The 26,397-nt window shown below is 43.3% G+C and overlaps 1 protein-coding gene across 1 annotated transcript in view; it reads left to right on the forward strand.

The window, feature by feature from the left end:
- The window catches only part of KIAA1107 (KIAA1107 ortholog), a 195,734-nt gene that overhangs the window by 78,038 nt on the left and 91,299 nt on the right, over positions 1-26,397 (forward strand). Inside the window, 3 exon segments of the mRNA XM_030205681.1 lie at positions 6,774-6,862; positions 7,006-7,108; positions 13,529-13,711. Coding sequence (XP_030061541.1) covers positions 6,774-6,862; positions 7,006-7,108; positions 13,529-13,711 — 375 coding nt within the window.

Below are 26,397 nucleotides of genomic sequence, written 5' to 3' on the forward strand. Positions count from 1 at the left end.
CAGGCTGGGGTTCATCTCCTGGCATTGTGGGAGGCGAGGCGGGATGCAGCACTTTCAGCTAAAAGAAAGCATCATTCTCTATCCATATTTACAGTCTCTTACACAGATGGCAAGGAGTTTGATTCTGAATCATACAGTGGTGGAAATAAGTATTTGATCCCTTGCTGATTTTGTAAGTTTGCCCACTGACAAAGACATGAGCAGCCCATAATTGAAGGGTAGGTTATTGGTAACAGTGAGAGATAGCACATCACAAATTAAATCCAGAAAATCACATTGTGGAAAGTATATGAATTTATTTGCATTCTGCAGAGGGAAATAAGTATTTGATCCCCCACCAACCAGTAAGAGATCTGGTCCCTACAGACCAGGTAGATGCTCCAAATCAACTCGTTACCTGCATGACAGACAGCTGTCGGCAATGGTCACCTGTATGAAAGACACCTGTCCACAGACTCAGTGAATCAGTCAGACTCTAACCTCTACAAATGGCCAAGAGCAAGGAGCTGTCTAAGGATGTCAGGGACAAGATCATACACCTGCACAAGGCTGGAATGGGCTACAAAACCATCAGTAAGACGCTGGGCGAGAAGGAGACAACTGTTGGTGCCATAGTAAGAAAATGGAAGAAGTACAAAATGACTGTCAATCGACAAAGATCTGGGGCTCCACGCAAAATCTCACCTCGTGGGGTATCCTTGATCATGAGGAAGGTTAGAAATCAGCCTACAACTACAAGGGGGGAACTTGTCAATGATCTCAAGGCAGCTGGACCACTGTCACCACGAAAACCATTGGTAACACATTACGACATAACGGATTGCAATCCTGCAGTGCCCGCAAGGTCCCCCTGCTCCGGAAGGCACATGTGACGGCCCGTCTGAAGTTTGCCAGTGAACACCTGGATGATGCCGAGAGTGATTGGGAGAAGGTGCTGTGGTCAGATGAGACAAAAATTGAGCTCTTTGGCATGAACTCAACTCGCCGTGTTTGGAGGAAGAGAAATGCTGCCTATGACCCAAAGAACACCGTCCCCACTGTCAAGCATGGAGGTGGAAATGTTATGTTTTGGGGGTGTTTCTCTGCTAAGGGCACAGGACTACTTCACCGCATCAATGGGAGAATGGATGGGGCCATGTACCGTACAATTCTGAGTGACAACCTCCTTCCCTCCGCCAGGGCCTTAAAAATGGGTCGTGGCTGGGTCTTCCAGCACGACAATGACCCAAAACATACAGCCAAGGCAACAAAGGAGTGGCTCAGGAAGAAGCACATTAGGGTCATGGAGTGGCCTAGCCAGTCACCAGACCTTAATCCCATTGAAAACTTATGGAGGGAGCTGAAGCTGCGAGTTGCCAAGCGACAGCCCAGAACTCTTAATGATTTAGAGATGATCTGCAAAGAGGAGTGGACCAAAATTCCTCCTGACATGTGTGCAAACCTCATCATCAACTACAGAAGACGTCTGACCGCTGTGCTTGCCAACAAGGGTTTTGCCACCAAGTATTAGGTCTTGTTTGCCAGAGGGATTAAATACTTATTTCCCTCTGCAGAATGCAAATAAATTCATATACTTTCCACAATGTGATTTTCCGGATTTAATTTGTGATGTGCTATCTCTCACTGTTACTAATAACCTACCCTTCAATTATGGGCTGCTCATGTCTTTGTCAGTGGGCAAACTTACAAAATCAGCAAGGGATCAAATACTTATTTCCACCACTGTATATATACACCTGGCAGAGGGATAAACATAAAGGAATGCTGTTCAGAAGGAATGGATCCTAAGGAGCTTAGCCGAGATTGGGTGGCAGATCCGGTGGCGGGAGGCGGGGATAGTGCTGGGCAGACTTATACGGTCTGTGCCGGGGCTGGTGGTTGGGAGGCGGGGATAGTGCTGGGCAGACTTACACGGTCTGTGCCCTGAAAAGGACGGGTACAAGCAAGGTAAGGTATACACAAAAAGTAGCACATATGAGTTTATCTTGTAGGGCAGACTGGATGGACCATGCAGGTCTTTTTCTGCCTTCATTTACTATGTTACTAAGGCTTTCTCATTTCTACTTAATCGGTTTGTTGTATTTCTCTGGGTTTTGGGGGTGAGGTGGGGAGTAGACGGTTTAATTGGAGGAATGACTGTAATAGGTTCGATCGTGCCAGAGGGCTATAACAAACCAAGTTATCTGTACAGTTTGTGTTATTTCACTTTTTTTCAATATGCCTTGTTCTTTCAATAAACAGATTTCAACTAAAAAGGGAAATACACTGTAATAAAGTATTTAAATGTAAAGTGCAGTATTTCTTGTATATATATATTACTGTATTTCTACATAAAAAAATACTGTAATACAGTATTTATGTTTAAACGATTTTTATTGAAAATACAACAAAATAAACATTGTCATACAGGGCTCTTCATATAGCGTACATCGAGTCTTGATACAATTATACAACGACTTATTTATCAACCTTCAGTGTTTGAACTTTATATTCCAACAAGATAATATTATTAGTATTGTTAATAACCCCCATTTTAATGACTGAGCAGCCGTTCAACAGAGATCTAAATACATCCCCAATATCTTACCCACAACTGAAATACTCCTGCATCATACACAATGATCTCCATTTATGATACTATCCTTACAGGGATGGGCTCGCAGAGTATCGCCCCTCATAAATTATAATCAATTAAAGAACATATTCCCAATATAACCAACTTAGAAGAACCCTGAGATAAAAGCCCTCTCCCCTCTCTCAGCCCCTAACCCACCCTTTAACTACCCCCTCCCTCCCCCTCTCTTAACTCCCCTCCCCGACCCTCATTCTCCCCCCTCCCCCCTCATTCCCCCCCTGAAGGAACGTTACCAAATCACCATAGGAAGTTCACCTTGCATTTAGAAGCAAACTCCGACCTCTGGGATTTAGGATGTTTAAATAGGGACCCCAAATGGCCAAAAACGTAGTTCTCTTTCTTTGTGAGTGTCTGATCTCTCCAGCCTCCCAAGAGGCCAGTTGATGCACCTGGTTCCTCCAGTGCCAATATGCTGGAGGGTCTTTAACCGTCCAGTATTGTAAAATACATTTCCTTGCCAGTAAGCACATCTTACGAATCAATAATACTTCAAAACGATTCTGTCCTCGAAAAGAATCAGGTAAATCTAATATTAATTGTTCAACTGTCTTCCGAACTTTAATACCCAATCTCCTTTCCCAAAAGCCCCAAACCTGAGTCCAGAACCCTTTTACTCGAGTGCAACTCCAAAACATATGTAGGAACGTACCTGGGCTCTCTCCACATTTAAGGCAATTTGGGCTTCGGCTCCCTCCCATGTGTGCTAATTGTGACGTTGTTATATACCCTCTGTGGACACATCGGTATGCACATTCTCTCAAACGAGCATCCGTTACCAACAGGGGCATGCGCGCCACTATCCTCGGCACATCCCAAGACACTAATTCAAAGTTCAATTTGTAATACAGTATTTAAAAGTAAAGTACAGTTGTAGATACACTACTGTATTTGTTTAAAAAAAAGGAAGTAATTCTTAACTGCTTAAAAGCCAATTTTTGTTTTCCTGTTGCAAGATAATGTAGTCTTTTCAGTCAAAGGAGCTGGATCAAACTACCTTCTTCCTGCTTTTCCAGCCAAGCCGTTGCTGTATTTAAACATTCAAAGGCTTCTGCATATTGTTGGTCCTACATCAGCTTTAACCTAGTGATCATCATCCGTTTCTGATTTTTCGTGTTCCTTGTGCTGATTCCATGATTTCATCATCTGTTATGTATGATCTGATACCTTGGATCACTTGCATCACTGCATATCCATTCACTGACATTCTAGTCATCACAATCAGAGCAACCAGGAACCTGTAAAAGATGCAACCTTGTAGAAACTATCTTTTATGTTCAATTCTCTTATGAATTGGATCATGCCACATTCGTTTTCTATGTCAGCCAAAATAAGTTTTTGTAGCAGTTGTTTCCTGTAAAGTTTCAATGAGACAATAACTCCCTGATCCACTGGCTGCATTACAGATGCATTTGGTGGCAAAAAAAGCACTTTGAAGCTACCTTCCTCTCGCTCTAGGCATTCTGTTGTAGGATGTGAAGGCGTGTTGTCCAACAGTAAAGTGACTTTTCCATCTTTTCCTGTACAAAGCTGAAATCTTTTCACCTCCGGAATGAAGCAAGTGTCGTACCAGTCAAGGAAAACCTCATAACTCCTCCAGGCTTTTTTTTTTAGCTTCTGTACAGCACAAGGATTTTTAGATTTACCAATGGCCAATAACTCCAATTTATTTATTTATTACATTTGTACCCCGCGCTTTCCCACACACATTGCAGGCTCAATGTGGCTTACATAGTTAATACAATTACAATAGCAAAATCTTAGAGGAGAATATTAGAAGCAGTGAAAGTGAGGTTTTGAGAATGAATATGTTGAGTATGTAAAGGTAAACAAAGGTAGGATAAGCAAAAGGAAAAGAAATTGGGGGGGGGGGGGTGAGGAGAGGAAGGATGGAGAGGGAAAGACAAAGGGCAAAGGATGAAGAGGAAAAAGATAGGCGCATAAGGGAATTGGGAGATATAGTCTAAGGTATGGTAAACATCAGGATTGGGATTAAAAGGAAGGGTTTAAAAGTTAAGTAGAGTCATTCGTGTAAGCTGTCTTGAAAAGATGAGTCTTCAGCATTTTCCTGAAGGATAAATGGTCGCCGATTGTTCGGATGGATCTTGGCAGAGTGTTCCAAAACTGACTGCCCAAGAAGGAGAAACTGGATGCATAGATCTTATATTTAATACCTTTGCAATTGGGGAGGTGTAAATTGAGGTGGGTACAGGACGACAATGGTCTATTTCTGGCTGGGAGGTCAATAAGGTTGTTCATGTAGTTGGGGGATTCTCCATATATAATCTTATGAATCATAGTGCAAACCTTAAAATTTATTCTTTCTCTGATGGGAAGCCAATGAAGTCTCTCTCGAAGAGGTGTTGCGCTGTCAAATCTTGACTTGCCAAAGATAAGTCTGACTGCAGTGTTCTGGGTAGTCTGAAGCTTCTTGAGGATTAGAGTCTTACATCCTAGGAAAACACTTTTACAGTAATCTATGTGTATGAGTGCTGTGGATTGCACTAAGTTCCGGAAGGTGTTCAAGGGTGTTAATCTTTTTAGAATCCACATCATATTAAACATCTTTTAGTAACGGATTTAGCATGGATTTCGAAAGATAGATGGTTATCAATTGTTACTCCAACTTATGACTACCGGATGCATTTCCCCCAACCAGCAGTGTGACATGTTCTTTAGATGACTTGAATCCAGGCTAGATTGCTCCCTGCGACTAACCAGCGATTTACTGGAGAGTGATTTCCAATTCAGACCCATTTATCTGCATTATAAGCATAATCGGGGTCATAGTTCTTGATAAGGTCATTAAATTGAACAATAAACTCTTTAGCTGCTGGTAAAAAAAAGTGTTTCACCATGGTTTTGAATTGTCTTTATTCTGTGGCGGTGCTTGAAATTTCAAAGCCATCCAGTGCTGGCTTTGAGATCTGAATCCACCTGAAGTTGCTTATTGAAAAAAATTGCCTTTTCAGCTAATAGCAGCCCAGAAATTGGATGGCCCCAGTGATCGTTTATGCAGGAATCAAGGATATAGAGCTTTATCTACCTGTTCAATAGGTGATCTTTTCATTGTTTTTCTGGAACAACTCCCTTCCTCTTTTTCAAGAACTGAGACGTAGTTTACAATAGCATCGCTTTGTCTTTTTATGTCTAATATAGTTGATGTTCCTACACCATATTCTTCTGCCATATGTTTTCCTGACACTCCCTTTCTTAATTTATCCACAATGTCAATTTTGTCTTTTAATGACAATGTGCCTTTTTTGCTTTGATGTGGGAGCGAGAACCAGGATTTACAAAGACTGGACCACAGTAATGATGAAGACGAAGCAAAAATGATGATGAGGTTCTTGAAATAGTAATTCTTGGTAATGTTTTGTATGTTTGTTCAAAGTATGATGAGAATCCAAGATTGATGGTTTTTCTGCAATACTGTTAGAGACTGTCTATTTTGAGACTCAACACAGATTTTCCACAACGGTCTTTTTAAAGACCACCATAATCCATCAATCTTGGATTCTCATCATACTTTGAATAAACATATAGAACATTACCAAGAATTACTATTTCAAGACCCTGATGTAGGCCTTCTGGCCGAAACAACGTTGTGTTGAGTCATTTATTGTTCAATAAATTTTTGCTTCGTCTTCATCATTACTGTGGTCCAGTCTTTGTAAATCCTGGTTCTCGCTCCCACTCTTTTTCACTTGAGTTTTTCTGTGGGACTTCTTGAGTTCTCCACGTTTGTCGATTTTCTTTTTTGCTTTGATGCCATTTTTAACACTGCCGTGTCCCCGTAAGCTGAAAGAGCAAGGCTTTTCTCTGCCGCATCCCTGCAAGCTGAAAGGGCAAAGGCTTTGCTGCGTCCCGTTTACGCCATTTCCTGTAGCAGACTGTGTGGACCATGAGGGTAATTGGCTGGGAAGGTACTGTACTGTTCTACATGGTAGATTTACAAGGGGGGCAAATAATGAGCCACAGGCGAGTGACATGAGACACTGGGTGATGCAGGTTCCCAACTCTGGCCGAACTGGTCCGGATAAGAGGACATCCGGATAATTGGCATCATACTGTAGTCATTACTAGAATTGGGTACTGTTTATTATAACGTATGAAATGATGAATATTTTCTTAATTCTAGCCTGTTGGTGGATTGCTTCGGTCTGTATTGGAATGTCTGACACTCGCTCACTCATTTGGACTGAAAAGCCTATATGCCTCATGCATGAGGTATGTGAAAATTAAAATTTTAAAGATTATCATAACGTTTTACTAAAAAATGTTTTGTATTATACTATTGATTTTTTTTTTTGCTTTTTCACATTGCCTAATGTGTGGGGTTCATGAGTAAATTGGGAATTTTATGTAAACAGATGGATTGGAAAACATTTTGTAAAATGTTGGTCTGAGAAGAACTTTTCCAGTTTACCTGATGATCTGCAAGAAAATTGTCTTACTACATTGATTCAGTCTTTGGTAAGTATAATGCATACAAGAGAAACAAAGTGTTTGGTGTTTGGTGTTATCTATTTAATACTATGTTTTATAACAGTGTAACAGTTTTTAACCATATTGTATGTCTGGAGACAGATATAATGGAATATTGCCCAACTTAAAAATGTGTCTGGCTTTTATCAATGAAAGTGCCCAGTGTTTTCAATCGGCAAAACAGAAAATGTTTCCACTGGTTTGATTTAGTTCATTGATAAAAGTTCTATACTGCTTTTCGATAACAGAGCAGTTTAAAAAAAAAGAAACAGCTAAAAATAGAAGTAAGCAAATAAGATTAAGTAAAATAAATATAAAATAAGGTAAAACAAAAATAGACTCATTTAACACTAAAGTGGATAAAGAAAAAGCCTGGCGTAATGCCTCTGGCTCTCCGCAATGAACACCATGGGTCATCTCATGTCAAATGATTAAGACTTCACCTATCAAGCTAAGGTATCTTGATAGGCCTTTTCAAAGAAAATTTTCAAGCACAACATAAAATTTTTCCAGCTAACCAAAAAACAAATCTTCCCCCAAAAGAAAGCCAGATTCCCTCTCTTCCCCCCTCCCCCATGTAGATCCCCTCCCCAATTTTCCAGCCTCCCTCCACCCACATGACTCATTCACTACTCCTCCCCCCCCCCCCCCCCCCATTTACCTTAGTGTGGTGCCCTGGTGGTCTAGTGACCTCTTTGGGGTAGGAAGGAGCCCCCTCTTTCCTGCCAGTGTGTCTGTAGACTGTCTTTCTCCCGGCACCGATTCAAAATGGTTGCCGAGAGTTCAAGCAGTGACCTTGCAAGACTTTTGCTTGAACTCTCAGCAGCCATTTTGAATCGGCACCGGGACGTGCCGGGCAGGAAAGAGGGGGCTCTTTTCTGCCCCAAAGAGTTCACTGGACCACCAGGGCACCACACTAAGATAAGGGAGGGGAGGATAGGACAAATGGGCAGGCTGGCAAAACCTGGCCAGTTGCCCGACTGTGTCCTCAAAAGAGGACACGTCTGGGTAAAGCCGGATGTATGGTAACCCTAGTGCGCGCTCTCTCTCTCTCTGGAGCGGCTTTCTTTCTCCCCTTACTGCTCTACTGACTGCCCTTTTAGTTGCCCTCTTCTGTTCCAGTAGCTTCTGAGCCCCTCCTTCCTTTCTCCCAGGTGCTCCCTCTGGCTACCCTTCTTTCCCATTGGATGAATCAGGAGAAAACACTACAATTCCCAGCCCACCCTAAGGGACTAGGAGACTACCTTTCCCAGCATGCCCACAGGATCCTCCCTTCCAGCCTTGGCTTCCCTGCAGGATTGTCCTGAGGTTATACCTGCCCCTCTGCCACTAAACATTTCTCTGTGGATCAATCTGGTATGCCTGGAGATTAGCTTCTTTCCTTTCTAGCTTTCCCATTGTCACCTTCCCATGGGTGAACACAAAGGCCCACACTCTGCCCAGAGAGAGAGAGAGAGAGAGACACACACACACACCCTCCCCACCCACTCTTTGTCATTCTTTCAGGTAAGAGCTTGTTTGCAGTCTGTTTCTTTATGGCTCCTCTCCATGTTTAGTGCTGATGCTACCCTTACAGATTCTGAGGGATTCATAACCACCCTGTTCCATCCTCATGAGTCTCCAGTGACACCCCTTGAGTATCAGACTGCGCTGTTCCAAGAGCGTTCTCTTTGCTATGCCCCCCCCCCCTCATGTTACTTCCTGTTTCTGCAAGGGGTGAATGCTACAAGGGATGGTTTCAGGAATAGCTCAGGCAGTGTTACATGAATTGCTAACACTGCCAGCAGCTTCTACAAGGGAGAAAGCCATTTTTTAAAGGTAGATGGGAGGGGTGTGTTGAGAGAGGGGGGAGCTGCTGTACCATGATGGGGTTGGAAGAGGGGGAAGTTGGCATGAGCAGATGTTTTATTTAAAAAAAAAAAAATCTCTAGGTGTCAAATATGCTAGGTACACCACTGTATTGTGATGCCTGTTAAGTATTCAGCTCAGTTGGTGCCCAGGATTCTGAAGCAATTTTATAATTTTTTTCTAAAGCAATTTCATAATTTTTTTCTTATGATGGAGGAAATATGAGTTCCTGATTTATCATTGTTGTGCATGTTAACATTTCATTAGCCATTATTTCAAAGTGTCATTCGTTCTGCCTTTGTATTTGTATTTCCTTTGTATCACTCCATTGTGTGCAATTTCAGTCACTACATCTCAAAAAAGATATAGTGGAATTAGAAAAGGTACAGAGAAGGGCGACGAAAGTGATAAAGGGGATGGGACAACTTCCCTATGAGGAAAGGCTAAAGCTGGGGCTCTTCAGCTTGGAGAAGAGATGGCTGGGGGGAGATACGATAAGGTTCTATAAAATAGTGAGTGGAGTGGAACGGGTAGAAGTGAATCGCTTGTTTACTCTTTCCAAAAATACTAGGACTAGGGTGCACAAAGCTACAAATAATAAATTTAAAATGAATCGGAGAAAATATTTCTTCACACAACGTGTAATTAAACGCTGGAATTTGTTACCAGAGAATGTAGTAAAAGCAGTTAGCTTAGCAGGATTTAAAAAAGGTTTGGCTAGCTTCCTAAAATAAAAGTCCATAAGCCATTATTAAAATGGACTTGTGGAAAATCCACTGCTTCTTTCTAGGATAAGCCGCATAAAATGTGTTGTACTGTTTTGGATCTTGCCAGGTACATGTGACCTGGATTGGCCACTGTTGGAAACAGGATGCTGGGCTTGATGGACCTTCAGTCTGTCCCAGTATGGCAATACTTATTATGTACTGTTTTCACCAGTTCTTTGCTGCTGCCACTTCACTAAAACCACCCTCTTCCTGCAGTTGAACCCCTTATATGATTATTTACATTCTCCCCCATAACACTGATAAGAGAGGGCATACATGACTTAACTATACTACTTGTCATGGTATGTGGCTTAGTTATATATCTTAGCCAATCAGATTGGTTTGTGACTCCATATTGTAGAGTTCTGCATATCAGGTGTCTTTCTCCATGTAATAGATTCTTATTAAGATCATATTTCCATGGCTGCTATGGCTGCTTTTTATTTAAAAAAATATAGAACTAGAAATATATTGTTATACAATGTGGTGTAGATCTTCAGACTTTCTCACATAACTGAGTTTATATTACTTTCATTTGCCATTTTAGGACAGAGTATAGCAGTTACATAGTAGATGACGGCAGAAAAAGACCTGCATGGTCCATCCAGTCTGCCCAACAAGATAAACTCATATGTGCTACTTTTTGTGTATACCCTACCTTGATTTGTACTTGTCCTCTTCAGGGCATAGACCGTACAAGTCTGCCCAGCACTATCCCCACCTCTCAACCACCAGCCCCGCCTCCCACCACCAGCTCTGGCACAGACCGTATAAGTCTACCCAGCATTTTCCCCGCCTCCCAACCACCAGCCCCAGCACAGACCGTATAAGTCTGCCCCGCCTCCCACCACTGGCAACCAAGTTATTTCACTTGGTTGTCTTATTCCCCTGGATTTCAACAGCTCTCAGGGCAAGAATAAATTTAAGTCTCAGTCTCAACAATAAAACTTATGTACACCAGTAACAGAAGACATCCAGGAATGTTCTAGGACTGCATGAAGACAAAAATATATCAAAATAAAATTGTGTTCTAAACAGAACCTCAGGGGGACTCAAAACTTGTATATCATCAGTCTTACATAAAGCTGTGTCTGCCCTTGTTGTATTCCTCTCAAAGCAGACCATGTTCCCTAGAGAGGGTACATATGGCAGCATATCTAAGCCACTGAGTATAAACATAGGCTTGGTAACTGCATCAATGACATACAATATATATCTTATAGAACATAATAAACAGCGATGTTAAAATACTAGATAGCCCACCAGTGTTTTAATTCCCAATCCAATGATCACTCAACTCATGAGGTTTCCTTTGATATTGGGAGGTGCCACACAAACTGGAGTTCCAAACGTGTGTCTGACCCTCATGTTGGAAACAGCAGGGCATACTGAATTTTCTTTTTCTGCTGTTGGGTACAAACATGCACAAAGTCTTTATGCTGGGCTGATACCTTTGCTGAAAAATCTTGAAAACACAATATATTATGATTGTTATAGGAAAGAGGTCCATGTTTCTGAATTGCACCAAGAATTTCCATCTTGTACGCATAATTAAGGAGCTTAAATATGACCACTCTGGGGCATGCTTGTTCTTCTCTCCGTGCTCCCGAGTGGTGTGCATGCTCAGTTCAGAGTGGGCCTACCATAGATTGTAGGTTGAAAGAATTGACCAGCTATGGCTCCAGAAAACCTCTGAGCTCCCCATCTGAGATAGATTCAGGCAAGCTCACTAAATAAAGGTTCCTGTGTCTTGATCTGTTTTCGAGGTCTTCAAGTTTGTTCTCCAGATTTTCCAATTTGTCCTGTATAGCCTGTTGAGAGTCTTCAGATTTCTGAATCCGGTTCTCCAGGTCCAAGACTCTCTGCTGGCATACCAAAAAAACTGGTATTCAGCATTGCCATGCGGTCATCCAAGGCATCAATCTTATCCAAAGTAGTTTTCAGCAGAACCCCCAGTATAGATTCCAAGGCCAACTTAACCTCAGAGACTATTTCAGCTACCCACACATCTGCCATCTTTGGGTCTGGCACCTACTCCTCTCTTGATCTTTGCACACACCCTTTGAAGGTATTCCTTGATCAGGTGCTCTTCAATATCACCAGTGGGTTCGAGAAACAAATACTCAAGGTAGGTGGACAATTAAAATAGGACTTGAGGTCTGGGGATTAAAAGTAGAGTTGGGCGACTAAGAACTTGTCCCACACATGCCCACTTTTCAGCTCGACATCACATGGCCTCTCTAGTTTGTAAGAATAAATGTAATTAAGAACCTTATGGATACACACAACAGAGCATATCCAACAAGACCATTCTCTTGCATTCATAGATGGTGTAGAATAATTTAACTAAAAAAGCCTTAAATAAGCATCGAGCCTTGACCCCCCCCCCCTTTTTTTTTTTTTAATTTAGGAGTCATCCCACAAAATTTAAGAGCCAGCAGCTGAGACTTCCCCTCCCAGCTGTTGTCTTTGCCAGAGTTGAAGAGTGGGGTGGGGGAAGGGGTGAGAGAGATCTGTTCTGATGTTTACTGCAGCTCCTTTAGGTCCTGGTTTACTGACTGTTTTCCCATTCCATGTCTAAGGCAAAAGAAAGCTTAGATAATGTGGCTATTAGTGGCCTACAACGATGCATTAGCAGAACTACACAGCCAGCAACGCCCTATCACTTCCCCCACCCTGTCATTACCCAGGCTCTCTTGTCCTTCTGTTCCCTTATTGTCTCCGTCCCCTATCCAACCATCTCCCTTCTTCCCTAATTGGCCACTTCCCTTCAGCTAGCCCTCAACACCCGGTCAGCCACTTCTTCTCCCTCCTTTAAATCCTTCCCTAGCTACTGACACCTCTTAGGTGGGCAGCAAGGGCGGACTGACTATTGGGACAATAGGGTAGTGCCCCAGGGCCCATTCTCCCCTAGCTTCCATCTAGTTTAATCATTTTTGATAGGTGGTTAGGGGCCCATGTCCTTTAGTGCCTGGGGGCTCAGATTGCTATCAGTCCACCAATGGCAAGCAGTTAGCACAAGCTGGAAGGCACTCCCTCCCCCTCCAGCCAGGTCTACTCATGTGATGGGACTGGCAGCTTCATGTTCTCTGCACTATGGCACTATGTGAGTTTGAGCCATGTGATGCAGGAACTCTTGCACTGGTCTTACAAGACTTGAGACACTGAGACTTTTGCAGGATTTCTGTTCCTTGTGGTACAGAGAACATGAAGCTCCTATTCTGTAGTGGCAGTTTTAAAATAATTTTTAAAAAAAGGCAAGAAAATTCCAGGCACCAAAGGGTAATTTTTTTAGCTGCCATGGTGACTTAGCACCTTGAATTTGTTGAACCCCGATAAGTATTCTGTTGTGTGTGTGTTTTTTTTCTTAGTAGTTTAGCAATAATTTTCCCAAATCTGGACCTTAAGAACTTTCAGCACATTGTTTCTTAATCTTTTTAATATAAAGATTCATGAGCTTTGATTTGATGTTTATTATTTTTTTAATATTTTGGTGACCCCCCCCCCCCAAAACGAGACCTGCTAAACTTTTTTTTTTTCAGGGCCTGATATGGGAGCCAGTATGTTTGGATTTTCAGATCTGCTTATCTATTCTTTGTCATAAGATTTTGGAAGCTTTATAAAATGTTATCTAAAATTTGTTCTGTTCTGTTTTCTCTGTTCTGTAGATGCTTTATAATGTACTTAGTTGGAAGAAATAATTCTAAGTAAATGATTGCATAGTTAGCCTTCATTAAAAGAGTTATATCAACAGTAAGTAGCGTTAATTTGCAATTACTGTATTATTTTTAAGGACGACAAGAATGCAGCTTTCCTTCTGATGGAAAGTGACAGACTAATCAGCAGTCTTCCTGGAGTGAAATGGGCAGAAAAGACCCGTGCATTGGCATCAAGACTGCAAGAAGAATGTTTAACCTTCATTGTAAACAATTTCTCAGAGATAATAAAAAGTGAAAGTTTTTGCCATTTGTTACAGGTAAAATTCATGGTTTAATTTGCTTTGAAAATAATTTAATGATGTTATACTTCATCCATTGTGCTGGAGTTTTGTGGCCTAAAATTGTTGATCCTGACAATTACTGCGGTGCCTTTATAAGAATTATTTTATACAGCCACTGAATATTTAATTCTGTAGTTCTTGGCAAGGTCTGTTTGAACCTGGAGTTTGTATAGTTTCTCTCTTGGGGGGTGGGGGGTGGGGGGAGAGGTATTTGAGGTAAAAATATGAATGCACAGGAACCCCAAATGAAAATATTTTGAAGTTTCATCGACTACTTATTTGAAACTGCACTAACATCCTGTATAATAAAACGCACCTCCCAACATTCTGAAGCTGACTGCATGGCTGAGGCATTCCTGCTCTCTGTATCCATCTCCTGAATTAACATGTACTTCTGGGTTCATCACAAGCAGAAGTGACCAACCACACGAGGTTTCTCGGCTTCAGAATGTTGGAGGTGCATTCTATTAAATAGGATTGGTCAGTTCCTTGAAGCACAGCCAGAGCTCAGCGTCCTGCACAGTAACGTTCAGACACCAGAGAGAGGGGGGGGGAGGTATCTCTGTCACACACACACTCTCTCTCTCACACACTGTCTCTCACACACTCTGTCTCACACTGTATCACATTCACTCTCTCTGTGTCACACAGTCACTCACACACTCTCTTGGTCTCATACACTCAGTCTCACAGAAAGTCTGTGTCTCACACACACTGTCTCCCTTGCATACAATGTATCTGTGTGAAACACACTCTCTCTCTCTCACACACTGTGTCTCACATACGCACTTGCACACACTCTCATTCTCACACACACACACTCTCTCTCACAGACACACTTGCACACAGACTCTCTCTCTCTCTCTCTCTCTCACATACACACTCGCACATTCACTCTCTCTCACACACAGTCACTCTCACATACACTCTCTCAAACATACAAACTCCGAGGAAAACCTTGCTAGCACCCGTTTCATTTGTGTCAGAAACGGGCCTTTTTTACTAGTTTATTAATGTCTTGGAATTTTTATCGTGTTTAGAGGTTCATAAGGGGTCAGTACCCCTTATGAATCTCCTCTTTGTGGTAACATTAGTACAAGCACTCTTAGTTGGAAATGACAATCTGATTTCTTGAGCCGATCACAAAGATTTTAATGGGGCATACATGGTGATACAGCTGTAAAGATATTCCGGAGTTCACCCATGTAATAATATATTTATCTCAACATTTGAGTGTACCAGATGTCCTTTTTTATGTTTGAACGTTAAAATGCTGCAGGGTCCAGTCCATCTTTTAGATAACCTAGCTAGAAGTTTCCCACTTATGTTCCCAAATTTATAGAGTTGATATTGGTGGTATTTAGCTTACTTTTTAGCTCGCTAAGTTAGCAGCTCATTGAAGAAGGCCTGTATAGCCAAAGTTTGGGCCTTATTAAAGGTATAGGGTGAGTTCCACATTGTTGCTGCATGCATATTAAACATTGTTCCAGTATGAGAACTGCATTATCTCGCAGTTTCTTTTTTGTACTACTAAAGCTGTAATTTCACTGCACAAGACCGCTTTGGTAGTATTCCAAAACAAAATTGCATCCTGTTCATATTGGTTAAATAGGTTATATTTGGCCCATTTAGATCTAATACATTCAGGAAATTTACAATATGTGTAAAGTTTGTGAGGAAAACTCCACTGTTTCTGGATCTTTGGATCCCTGCCCTGTAGTAGTTCTACCCAAATAGATCAGGCACTTTTTGTACATTGTGGAACAGGTTTTCATATCAGCATCATATGAGCCTGAGAAAAGTGTTTAAAGTCTCTCTCTGTGGGATGGCATACTCTCTATACATCTACAGCTCCTAACATTTCACACAACCGTGGGATTTCTTTGGTTTGTATCTAGTTTGCCCTTATGGGGGTTATAAGTAATCTTGGAAACAGAGAACCTTTTTGTTTTGATAAGTTAGTTTTTCCTCCATGATGCGCTTGCAACATTACTTGTTTATACGCAAAGTTAAGGCTTCTAAATATCACAACCTGTAGTTGGTTGGTCGGCCTCTGACCATTTGCTGCCTAGTCTGTCTGCTCTTTCAATACAGAAATGGTCCATCTGCCCCCCCCCCCCCCCCCACCAACCCCAGTTGTAGGGACTGGGGCAGCCACGTTTCCCAAGAATCCTATCAGTTTTTTTTATCCAGTATTGACTCATATAGACCCACCAGGCTCAGATTATTATGGCACAAGTGAGTTTCTAAATTGAGTTTTTGTTCCAGCTCAGCTACTAACTTTTTGAGGTCCTCCTGTGCTTGAGCTATTGTTCTAATGTCTGTTGCAAGCCAGCGTCATGATCTAGGCCTTACTAGCCAGCCGCTCATGTCTAGGACAGCTTCAACCACTGCTGTTACCTCTGCTGTAATTTCTGAAGTCCATGCCAAGCCGACAGAGTTACTCTGTGGACTGTGTTGGTCTACCATCTTGACTTTGGTAGGCTGCGTTTTCTCTTTGTCTTCTCGTGTAGATTTTGTCGTCATAGCAGGTGTCCCAATTCTTAAGTTTAGCAAAATTTGAAGCACACCTGCTGATGCGAGTATATGCTAAACTGGTAAGAGTTGGGGGGAGCAGATTAATACTGATTTTATTGTGGAGGACACAGTGGAGCTCAGCTTTTTTAGCTGCTGCTCCTTCCCATGGTGACACATGACCTTAACCCATGTAATATTTTAAATTGAACTCTGGCCTTTAAATATCCCCATTCCTATCAGAGCATGAGCCAATCACCAGGTATGCACTGACAGGAAGGTGAGCATTTCGCAATGAGCTTAGGACCCAAAGTGGTGAACTTGTGGCAGTAATCCAATCTTCAGCCTGTCAATTTTCTTTCTTAGCAGCCGCCGCACACTGAGCAGAGAGTTTTCAGCATATCTTCAACGATGACACCTAGATCCTTTTCCTGGGCAGTAACTCCTAATGTGGAAACTTGCATCACGTAGCTATAGTATGGGTTCCTCTTTCCCACATGTATCACTTTGCATTGCTCACATTAAACGTCATCTGCCATTTGGATGCCCAGTCTCCCTGCCTTGTAAGGTCCTCTTGAAATCTTGTGTGTTAACAACTTTGAATAACCTTGTGGCATCAGCAGATTTAATTATCTCACTAGTTATGTTTTAAATGTGTTTATTAACAATGATGGCAACACAAAATTACAAAGTATTCTCAAATAAGTACAAAAGCAAAATATCACAGACCAGAAAACATCAAAACGTTTTACATTTTCTCCCCCCCTTCCTCACCACCCCACCCCTCACCCCTCAACAACCAAATCCCATGTCCCATTCTACATGGGAACTGTCACATTCACTTCCCCTGTCCAAACCACCCCCACAAAAACTCAACACCACTAAGTACAGTGAAATAAAAAAAGTCACAGGATTGGAGCAATAGGTCCAACAAACAACATGCAGGAATATGCCAGAAGTGAGAAAAAAGAACTCTGTCCATCCTTCATACTGGATGAAACAAATCACAACACAAGGTCCCAAAGACAAAGGTCCAAAGGTCAAACCCAAACCATGCAAGAAAATTAACAATATGTCCCATATTAGGGGAAGCGGCTCGCTAAGAGCCAACCGTGCCTGGGATAGTGTGGAACAAAGATTGAGCTGCTTCCACTGAAAAAGAAAGATGAGTTTCCCCTCAGTATTCCAAAGTCATGCAGGATAGAGTAATGCGCTGGAAATCTTCTGTTCGTACAATTGAGTGCAAAGAGGAGCAAAAGCTTATGCTGAGCATGCAGTCTGGCGGTATAGTCTTGGAAACAAAGTACTTTATGATTATCATATTCCGGACTATTCCCATGGCATAATGCCTGAAGTATTGCACACTGATGAGCATAATGACAAACATGGAGGACCACAAAACAAGGACAAGTAGTAGCAGTATTCCTTGAACCCACTCAACAAACTCAAACCTAAAAGGTACCTCCAGAGTGCCCAAGGATAAAGATTGTGGAATCCAACTCTCTATTACATGCACAAGATCTACATCACTCATTCAACTAGGCCCACAAGATGTAAATTATTGCATTGCGTTGTGCTTGTTCCTTCAGAATCATCGGATGTTCCATTGTCAAAACCATGTGACGCAATTGCTCCACTTCCCGAGAAGAACTTTGGGCCTGGGATTCCAATACTCCAACCCGATGCTGCTGTGAATCCAATTCCAAATCAAGATTATCCAAACGCTCGTGTGCAGCCTCCATTCTATTGGAAGCTGTTGTAATTTAGCATCTTGACACAGCTTCCACTGCAGCCTGCACCTCCGATACAATTTTAGAAGTCTACATAGTGCTTACTGAAGGACTTGGTGGAGGCAATATAGCCGCCATCTACTCCTTTCTGCCTAACTTTACTCTTGCAAGGCTACTTCAAAGCCATCTCTATGATTACGGCTTTTAAATCTACCTTCAGTCAGACCAATAGGAAGAGCCAAAGCAGGATGTAAAAATCACCCACTTCTGTCAACAATATAGGTCAAAACTGTGGCTTTTATCGGTGGGAAGGCAGAGGAGCCAAGCAGGCAGCCTCCGCTCCTGTTCTAGGCATCACGTGATTTTCAATTACTTCACTAGTTATTCCTATCTCTATATCATTTATAAATATGTTAAAAAGGCAGTCCCAGCACAGGCCCCTGGGGAGCCATACTATCTACCCTGCTCCATTGAGAATACTGACCATTTAATCCTACTCTCTTTTTTTCTATCTTTTAGCCAGTTCTTAATCCACAGTAGAACATTTCTTCCTATCACATAGCTTTCTACTTTCCTCAGGAGTCTTTCATGAGGTACTTTGTCAATTGCCTTTTGAAAATCTGGATACACAATATGGACAGGTTCACTTTTATCCACATGTTTATTCACCCCTTCAAAGAAATGTTGTAGATTGGCGAGTCAAGATTTCCCTTGACTAAAATTCATGTTGGGTTTGTCTCATTAATCCATACTTATGTATACAATTTTGTTCTTTATAATAGTCTCTACTAGGGCTGCATGTTAATCGTGATTAATGTGTTAATCATTAATCGTGATTAAACAAATTAATTGCAATTCATGATTAACTGCCCTTCCTCTCTCCTTCCCTTGCCTGGTTTGTACCTTATTTGTAAAACACTGACTTGGCCTGCACCTGACCTTTTCTTCTTTCCCGTCCCTTTCTGATGCAACTTCCTGTTTTCAGAAGGGGGCACAGATCAGAAGGAAAGGCCCGGTGCATGCCGAGGCAGTGTTTCAATATGCTGCCACTGCAGGGCAAAGACTTACTGCAAATAACCAGGTAAACCAGGAAAGAAGGGGAAGGCCAACAGCAGATTGGGAGAGATGGCGGGCGAGTCAGCCAGCGAGGGAGGGGGGTGAGGGAAAATGCAGAAGGGAGAGGAAATTGAGAGAGAACACAGATGGGAGGGGGAATTGAGGGAGAATGCAGGAGGGCGTACATTTGAGAGAGAGAGAACTGGTGAAGGCACGGGTGGGGGGGGGCACATGGGGAGAGAGAATGAGTGAAGGCACGGGGGGGCACATGGGGGAGAGAGAATGGGTGAAGGCACATGAAGGGAGAGAAATAATTTGTGAAGGCATGAGGAGCACATTGGGGGGGGGAGAGAATTGGTGAAGGCACGGGGGGGCACGGAGAGAAAGAATGAGTGAAGGAACAGGGGGGCACGGAGAGAAAGAATGAGTGAAGGCACAGGGGGGCATGGAGAGAGAGAATGGGAGAAGGCACATGAAGGGAGAGAACGAATGGGTGAAGGCATAGGGGGGCGAGAATTGGTGAAGGCACAGGGGGGCATGGAGAGAAAGCATGGGTGAAGGCACATGGAGAGAGAGAATGGGTGAAGGCATGGGGGGCACATGGGGTTAGAGAGAGGGAGCATGAGTGAAGACCTTCAGAGATACAGTACCTCTTCAGTGAATGGTGGAGTAGCTGAAGCCCTGCCAGCCGAAGAAATCTGCTGCCTGAGTCACCCCCTTCCTCCTCATACTGCCTCAGGAGCAATGAAGTCACGGGTGCCTCCAGCCGCCAATACTTGCAGCCCCAAAGAATTCTCAGTTCATGCATGAACTGGGTATGCTCGGGGACTGCAAGCATTGGTGGCTGGAGGCACCCTGCTGACTTCTCGCTCCTTTGGAAGCACAAGGAGAAAGTGGAACGCTTTGGCAGTGGATTTCTTCAACTGGTGTCAGCATCCCCACCACAAAGATATATCTAATGTAGGGCTGGGGGGTAGGGAGTGAGAAGAAATGTGTGGCCCCTGTCTGTCCCTATGGCCCCACCATGAACAGCTGTCTATGCTCTGACTTTAATCGCACGATTAATTGTGATTACAAATTTTGGTTGAAATGCAGCTCTAGTGTCTGCCATTTTTGCCAGGCAGTGACATCAGGTTCACTAGTCTATAATTTCCTGGATCACCTCTGGAACCCTATTTTTGGCGTTACATTGGCCACCCTCCAATCTTCGGTACCGTGCTAGATTAAAAAAAAAAATTACATATTACTAACAATAGCTCTGCAAGTTCATTTTACAATTCTATCAGTACTCTGTGGTATATGCCATCCGGTCTAGGTGATTTGCTACTCTTCAGTTTGTCAAATTGCCCCATTATATCTTCCAGGTTTATAGAGCTTTGTTTGTTTCTCTGACTCATCAGCTTTGAATACCATTTCTGGCACTGGTATTTTTCCCACATCTTCGGGGAAGACCGAAGGAAAGAATTAATTTAATCTCTCTGCTATGGCCTTATCTTCCCCGAGTGCCCCTTTTATCCCTCTGTCATCTAGCGGTACAACTGATTCTTTTACTAGCTTCTTGCTTCTAATATACTTTAAAAAGTTTTTATTGCATGTTTTTTGCCTCCAACACAATCTTCTTTTCAGAGTCTCTTTGCCTTCCTTATCAGCACTTTGCATTTGACTTGTCACTCCTTATGATGATTCCTATTATTTTCAGTCAGATCCTTCCATTTTCTGAAGGATTTTCTTTTAGCTCTAATAGCTTCCTTCATCTCCGGAGTAGTAATACTGGCTGTCATTTGGTCATCCCGCCAGCTTTTTTTAATGCATGGTGCATATCTGGTCTGTGCTTCCAGATTGGTATTTTTGAATAGCACCCATGCCTGATGTAAATTTTTTATCTTTTGCAGCTGCTCCTCTAAGTTGTGTTTTTTTTTAACCCTTCTCATTTTATCATAGTCCCTTTTTTTATTTCCTGTCTTTAGTTATTCAAGAGATTATATCAAATCTGATGTTATGATCTCAGTTAAGTGACCCCAGCACCATTACCTCCTGCACCAGATCATGTGCTCCACTAAGGACTAGAATTGTTCCCCCTCTTGTTGGGTCCTGAACCAGCTGCTCCATGAAACAGTCCTTGATTTCGTCAAGGAATTTTACCTCTCTAGCATGCCCTGATGTTACGCTTACCCAGTCAGTATTGATGTAATTGAAATCACCCATTATTATTGTTTTTCCCAGTTTGTTAACCCCCCTAATTTCTGATAACATTTCTACATTCGTCAGGTGGATGCTAGTACACTCATTACTATCCTTTTCCCCTTTAAACATGGAATTTCTATTCATAGGGATTCTAAGATGTGTTTCATGTCCTGCAGAATTTTTAGTCTGTTGGATTCAAGGCCCTCCTTAACATATAATGCTACCCGTCCACCTATTTGAGCAATCCTATCATTGCGATATAATTTGTACCTAGGTATGACAATGTCCCACTGGTTGTCTTCCTTCCACCAGGTCCCAGAGATACCTATTATATGTATCTTTTCATTTAGTGCAATATATTCAAACTCTCCCATCTTATTTCTTAGGCTTCTGGCATTTGCATGCAGACATTTCAAACAATATTTGTTGTTCCTATTTACAACTTGCTCAGCAGTTGACAGTGATTAATTTTGCAGTTGTTAAAATCAGTCTGCTCTGTATTTAAAGGCACCTGAGGTCTCATTTTCAAAGCACTTAGACTTACAAAGTTCCATAGGTTAATGTGAAACTTTATAACCTGAAGTGCTTTGAAAATACACCTTCTGGTCTACCATGGTCTCTATTGCAACCTTGCTATTGGGATGCCTTATGTTCCGTTTTGGTGATATGTTTTAAAGGTACATTGTTCAGAACCATGCACTTTTGAGCAACTGTCGGCCTTCCCTCCAATTTCTAGTTTAAAAGTTGCTCTGTCTCCCTTTTAAATGTTGATGCCATCAGCCAGGTTCCATCCTGGTTAAGGTGGAGACCATTTTTCTGGAATAGGCTCCCATTTCCCCAGAATTTGCCCAGTTACTAACAGATCTAAAACCCTCCTCCCTGCACCATTGCCTCATCTACACATTGAGATTCCAGAGCTCTACCAGTCTCTTGGGTCCTGTATATGAAATGGGGAGCACTTCTGAAAATACTGCCATGGAGGTTAGCTTTTTACCTAAGAACCTAAATTTGGCTTCCAGAACATTCCTCCCACATTTTCTTGTATTATTGGTACTCACATGAACCAAGACAGCAGGCTCCTCCCCAGCACTGTTTAAAATCTTATCTAGGTGACACGTAAGGTGGTAGCTTCCAGAGCCTCAAAGAGGAAGGGAGTCCTAGTCATTGCAAAACAGCCTTTTCTACTGGCCACACTAAAATGTTTTGTTTCATATACATTTATTGAATTCTCTAACTTTGGGGTCTTTGTACTAAAGTGCGGTAAACTTTTGCAGTTACCAAGCATTTAGGCACAAAAACTAGCATGTAAGAATTATAAAGGCAATCCTATTACTGTTGGGGAAATGTCCAACATTTCCTTTGCAGTTACCATACAAACAAGTGAGATTAGTGTGGATGTACCTAACACCACCTCTTGAGATAACGTTAAGTTTACCTATGCTAACTCGTGTTTGAAGTCCGTGCTAGCTAATATGCACTTCCTGAAATGTGCAGTCTATGCTCCACCCAATTTCATGCTTAGAACTTACCCCCTCATTCTATATAAAAGGATACCTAAATGTGATCACCATTTGTGCACTTATGCGCATGGATGGCAGTAATCTATAATTCCTTGTCATCAACCAGATGAAGCCATTACGTATGGGTTATGTCCATCAACCAGCAGGGGAGATAGAGAGCACTCAAACTTTCACAGTGCCCTCTTGGCCAGCTAGCTCCACTGCCTCTTCAGTATTCTCTATCTCCCCTAGCAGGGTGGCTGCAGCTTGTTCGAGCTCCAGAAAAATCTGCCGGGAGGTGGTTCCTGGCTTGCCAGTTGTTAACCGGGGTGTTGGAGGCTATAGCAGCCTCACTTTAAAGGCACATACAGTGGTGGAAATAAGTACTTTGATCCCTTGCTGATTTTGTAAGTTTGCCCACTGACAAAGACATGAGCAGCCCATAATTGAAGGGTAGGTTATTGGTAACAGTGAGAGATAGCACATCACAAATTAAATCCGGAAAATCACATTGTGGAAAGTATATGAATTTATTTGCATTCTGCAGAGGGAAATAAGTATTTGATCCCCCACCAACCAGTAAGAGATCTGGCCCCTACAGACCAGGTAGATGCTCCAAATCAACTCGTTACCTGCATGACAGACAGCTGTCGGCAATGGTCACCTGTATGAAAGACACCTGTCCACAGACTCAGTGAATCAGTCAGACTCTAACCTCTACAAAATGGCCAAGAGCAAGGAGCTGTCTAAGGATGTCAGGGACAAGATCATACACCTGCACAAGGCTGGAATGGGCTACAAAACCAGTCAGTAAGACGCTGGGCGAGAAGGAGACAACTGTTGGTGCCATAGTAAGAAAATGGAAGAAGTACAAAATGACTGTCAATCGACAAAGATCTGGGGCTCCACGCAAAATCTCACCTCGTGGGGTATCCTTGATCATGAGGAAGGTTAGAAATCAGCCTACAACTACAAGGGGGGAACTTGTCAATGATCTCAAGGCAGCTGGGACCACTGTCACCACGAAAACCATTGGTAACACATTACGACATAACGGATTGCAATCCTGCAGTGCCCGCAAGGTCCCCCTGCTCCGGAAGGCACATGTGACAGCCCGTCTGAAGTTTGCCAGTGAACACCTGGATGATGCCGAGAGTGATTGGGAGAAGGTGCTGTGGTCAGATGAGACAAAAATTGAGCTCTTTGGCATGAACTCAACTCGCCGTGTTTGGAGGAAGAGAAATGCTGCCTATGACCCAAAGAACACCGTCCCCACTGTCAAGCATGGAGGTGGAAATGTTATGTTTTGGGGGTGTTTCTCTGCTAAGGGCACAGGACTACTTCACCGCATCAATGGGAGAATGGATGGGGCCATGTACCGTACAATTCTGAGTGACAACCTCCTTCCCTCCGCCAGGGCCTTAAAAATGGGTCGTGGCTGGGTCTTCCAGCACGACAATGACCCAAAACATACAGCCAAGGCAACAAAGGAGTGGCTCAGGAAGAAGCACATTAGGGTCATGGAGTGGCCTAGCCAGTCACCAGACCTTAATCCCATTGAAAACTTATGGAGGGAGCTGAAGCTGCGAGTTGCCAAGCGACAACCCAGAACTCTTAATGATTTAGAGATGATCTGCAAAGAGGAGTGGACCAAAATTCCTCCTGACATGTGTGCAAACCTCATCATCAACTACAGAAGACGTCTGACCGCTGTGCTTGCCAACAAGGGTTTTGCCACCAAGTATTAGGTCTTGTTTGCCAGAGGGATTAAATACTTATTTCCCTCTGCAGAATGCAAATAAATTCATATACTTTCCACAATGTGATTTTCCGGATTTAATTTGTGATGTGCTATCTCTCACTGTTACTAATAACCTACCCTTCAATTATGGGCTGCTCATGTCTTTGTCAGTGGGCAAACTTACAAAATCAGCAAGGGATCAAATACTTATTTCCACCACTGTAGGTTAGCCCTTTCCCTGCCTTACCCATACCTCTGTGGATGTGGACATATTGCCTTGCTTTCCCTGTCCTTACCCACCAACAGTGGATGCAGGCATATAGGTTCGCCCTTTCCCTGCCTTTCCCACTCATCTGAGCCTCTGGAGTCTTCAATACCTCTGCTTTCCTCACAGCTTAAAAAAAAAAAAAAAAAAAGTCGCGTCGCGTTTTTAAACGCAGAGACGCTGGAACAGAGGTTTTTGACCTGATTTTCAGCAGGATCGTAGTTGTACACTAGATCCTTTGAGGTAAGAGTGTTTTCCAACTCCTCCGGGGTGGGCCCGCGATCGGGGCGATTTTGGCGCGAAACCGCCATCTTGGATTTTACCGCCATTTTTCGGCGATGGCTGCGGACAATGTAAAGCGCTGTTCCACTTGTGGCAGCAGCAGGGCTCTGTAAATCGTGCTGTACTGGCGTAGGAGCCGGCCCGAGCATGGCGAGCGATGTTTCTTCCCGCTCTGAGCTGGCAGCGGGCGCCATTTTGCTTACACCACATGGCGCGGCCTCCGTGGACATGGAGAGACCTGAGCCGGGTGGGGCACCTCGAGATGAGGTTATTTCAGGAGTGGCTAGCACCGGACAGGATTTGGGTGCCCAGGGTGAGATTTTCTCCCCGGATTTTGTGCTTTTGCTGCATAAAGCATACATGATGAAAAGAGCCCTTCCTCAAGGGTCGCCTGAGGCTCCTCTGATTGCCCCCCCGATGGATTCTGGCCTGGGACTGCCCAGTGAGGCTTTTTTTCCCGGATGCTTGGCCTAAAGATAAGCACAGAAGGGTTAATTCCCCTTCAGATTGTGGTGCACCTTTCCCCCCCCCCCCCCCCCCCCCCCCCCCGTGGTCGGGGTGTGAGGATTCGGAGAACTCTGACAGATGTTCTTGGTCTGAGGAACCAGAGTCAGGTGCGGATTTACCACAGGATCTGGATGATCCCTCCGCGGTGAGGATTTTCCACCGTGATGAGCTGCCAGCGCTTATTTCAGATACCCTGCAGGCCCTCTCGATTGAAGATCCTGACAGTGGCATGGCCTCCTCGGGTAATCCCAGGATGGCTAGTACCAAGAAAGCTGCTCGGGCCTTCCCTTTGCATGACTCCATCCTAGAGCTTGTTTCTGCTCAGTGGGCTGACCCCGAGGGACCTTTGAGAGTTTCCAGGGCTATGGGGCAGTTATACCCTCTGCGTGAGGGACATATGGCTCGTTTTCAAATGCCTACAGTGGATGCCCTAGTCACTGCGGTGACAAAGAGAACTACCCTCCCTGTTGAAGGAGGTGTTGCCCTGAAGGATGTTCAAGACCGTAGGCTGGAAACAGCATTGAAACGGTCCTTTGAAATTGCAGGTCTCACTGTTCGGGCGTCTGCATGCAGCTGTTATGCTGTTAGAGCCTGCCTAGCTTGGCTGCAACAGGCAGTGGCTCAGCCCGGAGATGGAGCGGAGCCCTTCTTGGATGTGGCTCCGCGGATGGAGGTGGCCTTGTCCTTTCTGGCTGATGCCCTATATGACCTTGTCAGAGCTTCGGCTAAACAAATGGCAGTAGCAGTGGCGGCTCGCCGTCGTCTGTGGCTACGACACTGGGCAGCGGACATGGCCTCTAAGCAAAGGTTGGTGAAGTTGCCTTTTCAAGGACTTCTCCTATTTGGTGAGGAGTTGGAGAAAATTGTGAAAGGCCTGGGTGATC

The sequence above is a fragment of the Microcaecilia unicolor genome, chromosome 6, assembly GCF_901765095.1.
Source record: "Microcaecilia unicolor chromosome 6, aMicUni1.1, whole genome shotgun sequence".
Lineage (NCBI taxonomy): Eukaryota > Metazoa > Chordata > Amphibia > Gymnophiona > Siphonopidae > Microcaecilia > Microcaecilia unicolor.